The sequence below is a fragment of the Amphiura filiformis genome, chromosome 5 (assembly GCF_039555335.1).
Source record: "Amphiura filiformis chromosome 5, Afil_fr2py, whole genome shotgun sequence".
NCBI lineage: Eukaryota > Metazoa > Echinodermata > Ophiuroidea > Amphilepidida > Amphiuridae > Amphiura > Amphiura filiformis.
The window spans coordinates 27072433-27082807 of record NC_092632.1 but is presented as its reverse complement, the minus strand read 5'-3'; the positions used below and the strand labels follow the sequence as shown (position 1 = coordinate 27082807).

The window sequence follows — 10375 nt, the reverse complement described above, 5'->3', positions numbered from 1 at the left end:
CCCGTGTTAATTGAATGGAGATTTGACCGAAAATATTGGTAACGGACCGCTCAGTTCTAAAGGATGCCACAAAAAAACGGTACAAGCTACATTTAAAGTATTCTATGAAATTCTAGAAAATATAGTTTTGCAACATGTCCTAAATTTTTAGCTAATTTAGGTGTTTGGAAATAGCCGCACTTTTGTGTTTTAGGAAGGATATGTAAATGACAGATAACACCAAAAAATATGAAGAAATTATTTCCAAACCGTGTTAAGTCAACAATCATTATGTTGCTCATTTTCAAGAATGCTGGTTAACAAAAAGCAGACCATTGTCTCATTTCGTGAACAAAGGTCCACATACCATTGTTTCCTTGCGTTTCCTTTATAATCGGTTACCAAACTGAAACTATAATACCAGATCATTGCGATACCGCACATGTAAAACAGACACATGTGCACAACCAGAGAAGATCTGATTTAATCAGTTGAGCTGTTTTCAATAAGTGTTATCTTGGTTTAATAGCTTTTAATGGGATCCGTAAACAAGAAATGGTAGGGGTGTTGAAATCCACTAATAACACCAAGTCTAATCTAAGTAAAGATGAGAAAATCGCTTTAAAAGACCTTAGAAAGGAGGATACAATTCTGATCCTACCAGCTGACAAAGGTAAATCAACAGTAGTGTTGGATAAGGAGGACTATGAGGAAAAAGTAAACATCATGTTAAATGATGACAAAACCAAAGAGAAACTCAAGAGCGATCCAACCGCGCGATACAAGAAAAAGCTTGTAAGCTTACTCACTAGGTTCAAGAAAGAAGAAAAGATCACTGTCAAAGAGTATTGGAAACTCTACCCCACTGTTGAAAATACCCCTAGAATGTACTGCACGCCAAAAATACATAAAGCCGGCACCCCTTTGAGACCTATAGTGGACTACTGCGGCTCGATTATGTACGAGACATCCAAAGAGCTTGCCAGAATTCTAGGTCCTTTAGTAGGCCAGTCGCAGCACCATGTCATTAACTCCAAAGATCTCGCCGAGGACTTAGTTGAAATTATGATTGATGAGGGCGAGGAATTCATATCTCACGACGTAGTGTCTCTGTTCACTAACACCCCCATTAGCGAATCCCTTGAGATTATCAGGCACCGGTTAACTGAAGATGCCTCGCTGAATGAGAGAACCAAATTAACTGTAGACGACGTCATGGAGATTTTAGCTTTTGCTCTCACTACCACATACTTCTCCTTTCACGGCCAAGTGTATCAACAAAAATTTGGTACCGCGATGGGCTCCCCGGTTAGTCCAATAGTTGCTAATCTCTACATGGAGTGGCTCGAAAAAGAAGCCATTGCCACAGCCCCAGTCAACTGTCAACCTAGACTTTGGAAAAGATATGTGGACGATGTGTTAGAAATTGTTAAGAAAGGATCAGCGAAACAGCTCACTTCACATATCAATCAGATAGACAAAACCGGTAACATCAAATTCACGTATGAAAAAGAAGAAAACCAACAAATCGCTTTCCTTAACACCCTCATTGTCAAGAAACCTGATGGCTCCATTAAACTGTTAGTATACCGTAAAAAGACACACACGGATCAGACATCATTTAAGCCACACCAGACATTAAGAAACATTCTGGTCCACCCAAAGGACAAACGCGATTCCTTACAAACCGCCGAATGCGTTTACGAGATCCCCTGCCGCAACTGTGAAAAAACCTATATAGGTGAAACCTCTAGAGTTCTAGGTACGCGGCTTAAAGAACACAAAACCGAAGCGGAAAAAGCCTCAACTAAGGCTTATACCAGAGCTCAGAGGAAGGCCTCGGTCACCGGTGAGGTCAACAAATCCGCTATTACTGACCATGTAGCGGAGGATAATCATGTGATCAATTGGGATGACGCGAGCATAAAGGACAGAGAGCAAAACAGAAATAAAAGACACATAAAAGAAGCGATTTGGATACGGAAAAGGGGGCCCAACACACTCAACCGGGATGAAGGAAATCACTTCCTGCCGCACATCTATGACCAACTCCTAAAACCACCTAAAACAGCGCCACCAACGTCCCGCGCCGACAGGAAGCAGACGAGGAGGACTGGGAGAATTGGTCAGTCGATTTGAGAAAGTGCTACGATGTAGCACGAAACGTCATTGTTAGGTATGTTTAACATCATTTTACCAAATAATCAATTGGATTTGTTTACATGAAATTTTATATATGAGCTTTTAATGGGGTTTAAGTCCTGCAAAGGTCGTGGTGAATTCTACTGTAGACATGACTGCATCATGGTTTGTCGGCTGATGCATGTGTCTCTTCTCATGTGTTGGCTGGGGGTAGATGCCGAACTCGTCCCGGGTGCGGTTCGCTTTGGATAGTTTGGGAATGTTCTCTGTATTCCTGGGCCATGTGACTTGGGGATGGTTTGGAGTGGCCTGCGCGCGACATGGGTCTGGTGTTTGTTCCTGACTGGTATGTGGGGGAGGCGCGTGTTATGACTGATGGGTGCATCCTTGCGATGCGGATGTACACATATTCTGTTTAAATAGTGCAATAGTATTTATCTTATATGTGATTGCCACAATGGGTTGGAGGAGTCACACCTCTTGGTGACAGTGTCTTGATGCTTCTGACTCTTCCTGGCTAGCCCATTGGGTCTACAAATGTTTACTTTTGTTTTCTTATGTATGTATTGTGAAATTTTACTTTGCTTTTTGCTGTATTTTAGCCGAATTTGTAAAATAAAAAAATAAAAAAATAGAAAAAATATCAATTTTAATAATTTGCCATAAAATGTGTTTTATATCGCCAATTTCAAAAGATCAAAATTACTTAATATTGATAATTAATAATTCGATGTGCCTGATAAGTCAAAACCGATAAATCGGCAGTACTTGGAAAAAATCGTGTCGCACTCATTGAATTATAATTTTCACGAATGCAATAACTTCCACTGTTAATTTATTTTGTATAATCAAACAACCAGACTATACTCAGAAAAATGGTAATGTTTTTTAATCTTGCATTAATTCCTTTTATAAACCACGGTAGTTTGTTTGAGGGATTTATGGTCAAAACACTGTGTCGCATGTGAAATATTTTTGATATTTAATGTTGCTCATTCTTAACCAAACGTGCATTTAGTTGGAACATGGCTCGTATTTGAAGTAACAATCTATACTGATACAAAGCAGCGAACATTTAAGTGCCATGGGATTAGAAATACCATCAAAATATGTCGTAAGGTTTCGTGAAACTTACGTTACCCCGATATGTTTACACGTACTTTAGTCGTTGCAAACACTGAAATGGAACCAAAGTGTCCTTAAATATACCGTTTATCAAGCTATATGATAGTAATGTTTTCAGGTCCACATGATTTATGTATTTGAGAAAGAAGTCCTGGGAAATTCGAAAATTCAGACTGTATTTTTTAAGAAATGTAACATACACTACCATAAAGTGCAGGGTTAAAACAAAAAAAAGTGACTATAAACTGTTGAGCAAATTATAGACCAAGGTCCACTTCATAAACTTTATTAATATTATCTCATTAACGCATTTCCAACATACTTGTCGAGCATGGGGCATTTTGAAGTAAAAATATAACCTACGTGACAGAAACATACGTTACCATAAATTTTAACACCCTATATAATAAAACTTCACCTGTGTATTGTTTTCTTATAACGCTACCATGCATTATAAGTACTACTTAGGAAAGAAAAATACAGAAAATGAAAAGTATCCTAATTGTAAGTTTCATCTAAATTTTCAATTCTTTTTCAACTCTTTTTGAGGCAATCAATTCCCTTAATAAAAGTTTCTTTTTGATCTAAAAGACGACATTGCATTGTTTTATGTCAAAACAATTAGTTTTTGCATTGTCCGCAAAAGAGCTTGCATTACTCCTTTCAATCTAATGGTGGCGTATGTTTCCCTTAGTAACGTAAGTTACCCATTGAACAGAGCCCATTGAAAACACATGGGCATTATTGAAATTGATGTAAAAATAAATTTCACAAGATTTGATCGTCGTATTTTCCAGAATGAAACTTAGAAGGACTGCCTTTAATTTATGAATAAAAAGGAGCAGTTTAGAGATACTTTATTTTTGCCGATTTTTCTCTTCCAAGTACTGTCGATTTATCGGTTTAATGTGCTCTCATGTCCCACAAGAAATACTGTGCAAACGTTGCTATCCGATCCCTTAAAATGACTAAAAATGGGGAAAATTGAAAAATGGGGACGAAAAAAATTGAATTTGCCCCCTCACACCAAATCCTGGCTACGCTACTGGTTTTAAGTAGAGGGCGCACACCACTAAATAAACTCCCATTGAAATACGTGTAAATATACATGAAAGTAAGTTTGTTTTTCTACCCCATGTAAAACCATTTTTCATATTTTGGTAACACCAATGTCTTAAATAAAGATTAAAATTTAATTTAAAATGGGTTTTTGACACAAGTTGAGACTAACTTTTAAGCTACGGGGACTTGAACAGCGCCACCCTTATTTTCAGCTTGCACGAATGCCTCCTTACCATGTCCGTACGCGGATTAGTTTTGGGAGCCAAACTTTTGACCAGATCAAGATGCACCATTTTGTGATATTCTGAACATTTACCAATTGCATATCTTTTAATTTAAATATAATAAACAATCATGGCTACTCATCTTGCTCCCAAGGGACACCCACTTGTTTGCACTACCGACCTATGTTTACCGGGACTATCAAGGGTTACACCAAATGCGGAAGGATTTAGTGGTGTGCTGCCTTCTAAGAACAAAATATTTTAGTTTTTCCTTATTTTTGGAATCAGTGTTAAACATCTTAAAAAGTGTCATTTCTTTTTTATTGCTAGTCGCTCCAAAGTTATAAAACAGCGCTTCAAACAAGTTCGCACCTAGTAAAAATGTGCTACTTTTTGCCCTTTTGAGAATTCTAGGGCCAGAGCAACATAGTAGGCCATGTTAAACTGTATTTATATTCCCATTGATATCAGAAAAGTGATTGATTTCTTTCAATAATATTCACAATCATAAATATGACAAGGTGGACAAACAGTATGTGAGCATTCCGCCCCCCACTCTTTATCATGCAGTATATACGGATATGCCAAAGGCCTATGTTCTAAAGTTTGGGGGTATGGGTAGATGGAACGTCATTTTGGCACTTTAAAATGTTCATTTTCCAAGTTGTGTGTATTATTGTGGCAACATCTAAAATTAAGAAAACCCATCATTCAAATTGTTTGATATATTTCTCTCTTGGGAATTGAATATTTGATAATATCTTAAAAATACCGGCATTTTGGGCCGTGTATTACGAAAAAAGCATGCATTGACTTTCAAAGTCTATTGCGACCCAATTAAATGGTCAGTGATTATTTTAAAAACGTTAATATACGAGTTTTCTTCGTATAATTACATTTTGCATCAAAATAATTTCAAAGATGTTTCACTTTTTCTGCGCCGGGATAATCAGAAGTGACCACTCCTATGATGTTAAGGCCAAAATAGCTCATTTCTATAGCACGGTCTTAAATTGTCAATTCGATGGGAACTTGTGTTTTGAAGACAATTTCGTGTGCGTTTAAGAATGAAATCGCGTATTTGTAGACGGTAACAGAAAACAGACATTTTTCTTTGCAAATAGAAAAGTTTCAGGCAAAAATCTCAACTTTTTGGCACTTAAAATCAGGTATCAATCATGCCCATAGCCTAAAAAAATGAGTCTTCGAAGGGCGCACACCACTAAATAAACTCCCATTGAAATACGTGTAAATATACATGAAAGTAAGTTTGTTTTTCTACCCCATGTAAAACCATTTTTCATATTTTTTTTTTACACCAATGTCTTAAATAAAGATTAAAATTTAATTTAAAATGGGTTTTTTGACACAAGTTGAGACTAACTTTTAAGCTACGGGGACTTGAACAGCGCCACCCTTATTTTCAGCTTGCACGAATGCCTCCTTACCATGTCCGTACGCGGATTAGTTTTGGGAGCCAAACTTTTTGACCAGATCAAGGGCGCACACCTCTAAATCACTCCGCGCACGATGTAATGTGGATGAGTTCCGGTAAAAACGAAATCTTTTTTGAGGTATTTTGGGCCTTTCTGTGGACTTGTAAGGAAAAAGAGAAGCATGTTATAACTTAAATAAAAGTTTGAGACCTATAAACGAACTTGGATCCCATAAAAGTTGCATAATCCAATTTTGGAAAAAAGTAGGCCATCGGATTGAGAAAATGACCAGAAACGGGTTTTCAGGGTAAAAACGGGTCGAAAATGGTCATGGTGCTGTTTAAACGCCCATATCATGAAATCTAATCGGAAGACTACCCGTACATTGAAACATATATTAAATTTTCATCGATTTGCAATCGATTGGTGGTATATTTATGTTCAATTTGTTGCCGAAAAGGTCTAAAATCGGGCAAAGAAGAGACGTGTTTTCACGTGTATTTCAATGGGACGCGCTATTGGTGGTGTGCGCCCTTATAAGGCATGATAGGCTTAATTGGCCCGAAGTAGGCTTTTTACAGGAATCACGTCAAAAACAGGACGGATATGTGTAAAATTCCGATTTTGCGATCTGAATTAAAACTTTACAAGCCACTTAAAGATTTTAAAGTGTTTTATAGTGAAAATGTAATTTAAATTTCTTAATTAATATTGTTAAAGTTCATTAAAGTGATGAAAAAGTCAGCAAATTCGGCGTTCTGAGAGTTTTCATTAATTTAATATCGTGATTAAATTTTAGCACGTGTCCTTAAAACGACTCAAATTTCAGTTTTTTTCGGGGGGGGGCAAAATGATGCTTAATATAAAAATATGAATGTGTAGAAAATGTTTAAACTTACTTTTATTACGTTTAAAGAAATAAAATGCAAATATACCATTCAAAAGACGCTGATGCGAGTAACATTTTGAAGAAAATGACCAAGACTGCTAGAATGGTCAAAATCATAAAAACTGTATATTTTCTGCATTGGACACATAACTTCAAACGTATTTTTTTCCAAATCTATTTATCCTAGAGCAATAAAATTTGACAATTTAATCCAAAATGTAATAAAGTTTGCAAATCTATAATGAAAAGAAACGACTTTACAAATGTGCATTATAAGGCATGATAGGCTTAATTGGCCCGAAGTAGGCTTTTTACAGGAATCACGTCAAAAACAGGACGGATATGTGTAAAATTCCGATTTTGCGATCTGAATTAAAACTTTACAAGCCACTTAAAGATTTTAAAGTGTTTTATAGTGAAAATGTAATTTAAATTTCTTAATTAATATTGTTAAAGTTCATTAAAGTGATGAAAAAGTCAGCAAATTCGGCGTTCTGAGAGTTTTCATTAATTTAATATCGTGATTAAATTTTAGCACGTGTCCTTAAAACGACTCAAATTTCAGTTTTTTCGGGGGGCAAAATGATGCTTAATATAAAAATATGAATGTGTAGAAAATGTTTAAACTTACTTTTATTACGTTTAAAGAAATAAAAATGCAAATATACCATTCAAAAGACGCTGATGCGAGTAACATTTTTGAAGAAAATGACCAAGACTGCTAGAATGGTCAAAATCATAAAAACTGTATATTTTCTGCATTGGACACATAACTTCAAACGTATTTTTTTCTAAATCTATTTATCCTAGAGCAATAAAATTTGACAATTTAATCCAAAATGTAATAAAGTTTGCAAATCTATAATGAAAAGAAACGACTTTACAAATGTGCATTATAAGGCATGATAGGCTTAATTGGCCCGAAGTAGGCTTTTTACAGGAATCACGTCAAAAACAGGACGGATATGTGTAAAATTCCGATTTTGCGATCTGAATTAAAACTTTACAAGCCACTTAAAGATTTTAAAGTGTTTTATAGTGAAAATGTAATTTAAATTTCTTAATTAATATTGTTAAAGTTCATTAAAGTGATGAAAAAGTCAGCAAATTCGGCGTTCTGAGAGTTTTCATTAATTTAATATCGTGATTAAATTTTAGCACGTGTCCTTAAAACGACTCAAATTTCAGTTTTTTTCGGGGGGGGGGGGGCAAAATGATGCTTAATATAAAAATATGAATGTGTAGAAAATGTTTAAACTTACTTTTATTACGTTTAAAGAAATAAAAATGCAAATATACCATTCAAAAGACGCTGATGCGAGTAACATTTTGAAGAAAATGACCAAGACTGCTAGAATGGTCAAAATCATAAAAACTGTATATTTTCTGCATTGGACACATAACTTCAAACGTATTTTTTGCCAGATCTATTTATCCTAGAGCAATAAAATTTGACAATTTAATCCAAAATGTAATAAAGTTTGCAAATCTATAATGAAAAGAAACGACTTTACAAATGTGCATTATAAGGGCGCACACCTCTAAATCACTCCGCGCACGATGTAATGTGGATGAGTTCCGGTAAAAACGAAATCTTTTTTGAGGTATTTTGGGCCTTTCTGTGGACTTGTAAGGAAAAAGAGAAGCATGTTATAACTTAAATAAAAGTTTGAGACCTATAAACGAACTTGGATCCCATAAAAGTTGCATAATCCAATTTTGGAAAAAAGTAGGCCATCGGATTGAGAAAATGACCAGAAACGGGTTTTCAGGGTAAAAACGGGTCGAAAATGGTCATGGTGCTGTTTAAACGCCCATATCATGAAATCTAATCGGAAGACTACCCGTACATTGAAACATATATTAAATTTTCATCGATTTGCAATCGATTGGTGGTATATTTATGTTCAATTTGTTGCCGAAAAGGTCTAAAATCGGGCAAAGAAGAGACGTGTTTTCACGTGTATTTCAATGGGACGCGCTATTGGTGGTGTGCGCCCTTATAAGGCATGATAGGCTTAATTGGCCCGAAGTAGGCTTTTTACAGGAATCACGTCAAAAACAGGACGGATATGTGTAAAATTCCGATTTTGCGATCTGAATTAAAACTTTACAAGCCACTTAAAGATTTTAAAGTGTTTTATAGTGAAAATGTAATTTAAATTTCTTAATTAATATTGTTAAAGTTCATTAAAGTGATGAAAAAGTCAGCAAATTCGGCGTTCTGAGAGTTTTCATTAATTTAATATCGTGATTAAATTTTAGCACGTGTCCTTAAAACGACTCAAATTTCAGTTTTTTTCGGGGGGGGGGGCAAAATGATGCTTAATATAAAAATATGAATGTGTAGAAAATGTTTAAACTTACTTTTATTACGTTTAAAGAAATAAAAATGCAAATATACCATTCAAAAGACGCTGATGCGAGTAACATTTTGAAGAAAATGACCAAGACTGCTAGAATGGTCAAAATCATAAAAACTGTATATTTTCTGCATTGGACACATAACTTCAAACGTATTTTTTTTTTTTCTATTTATCCTAGAGCAATAAAATTTGACAATTTAATCCAAAATGTAATAAAGTTTGCAAATCTATAATGAAAAGAAACGACTTTACAAATGTGCATTATAAGGCATGATAGGCTTAATTGGCCCGAAGTAGGCTTTTTACAGGAATCACGTCAAAAACAGGACGGATATGTGTAAAATTCCGATTTTGCGATCTGAATTAAAACTTTACAAGCCACTTAAAGATTTTAAAGTGTTTTATAGTGAAAATGTAATTTAAATTTCTTAATTAATATTGTTAAAGTTCATTAAAGTGATGAAAAAGTCAGCAAATTCGGCGTTCTGAGAGTTTTCATTAATTTAATATCGTGATTAAATTTTAGCACGTGTCCTTAAAACGACTCAAATTTCAGTTTTTTTTTGGGGGGGGGGGGCAAAATGGTGCTTAAAATAAAAATATGAATGTGTAGAAAATGTTTAAACTTACTTTTATTACGTTTAAAGAAATAAAAATGCAAATATACCATTCAAAAGACGCTGATGCGAGTAACATTTTGAAGAAAATGACCAAGACTGCTAGAATGGTCAAAATCATAAAAACTGTATATTTTCTGCATTGGACACATAACTTCAAACGTATTTTTTTCCAAATCTATTTATCCTAGAGCAATAAAATTTGACAATTTAATCCAAAATGTAATAAAGTTTGCAAATCTATAATGAAAAGAAACGACTTTACAAATGTGCATTATAAGGCATGATAGGCTTAATTGGCCCGAAGTAGGCTTTTTACAGGAATCACGTCAAAAACAGGACGGATATGTGTAAAATTCCGATTTTGCGATCTGAATTAAAACTTTACAAGCCACTTAAAGATTTTAAAGTGTTTTATAGTGAAAATGTAATTTAAATTTCTTAATTAATATTGTTAAAGTTCATTAAAGTGATGAAAAAGTCAGCAAATTCGGCGTTCTGAGAGTTTTCATTAATTTAATATCGTGATTAAATT

At 34.8% G+C, this 10375-nt stretch overlaps 1 protein-coding gene across 1 annotated transcript; it reads left to right on the top strand.

Moving 5' to 3' along the window:
• The first annotated feature begins 534 nt into the window (after positions 1-534).
• On the top strand, positions 535-4048 carry LOC140152097 (uncharacterized). The gene is made up of 2 exons (XM_072174394.1): positions 535-1828; positions 4044-4048. The coding sequence occupies exons 1-2, from the start codon at positions 535-537 to the stop codon at positions 4046-4048; spliced, it is 1299 nt and encodes a 432-aa protein (XP_072030495.1).
• The last annotated feature ends 6327 nt before the right edge of the window (positions 4049-10375 follow it).

What these genes read in the sequence shown, in the direction of transcription:
- LOC140152097 (XM_072174394.1), top strand. Translation starts at nt 535, where the DNA reads ATGGTAGGGGTGTTGAAATCCACTAATAACACCAAGTCTAATCTAAGT.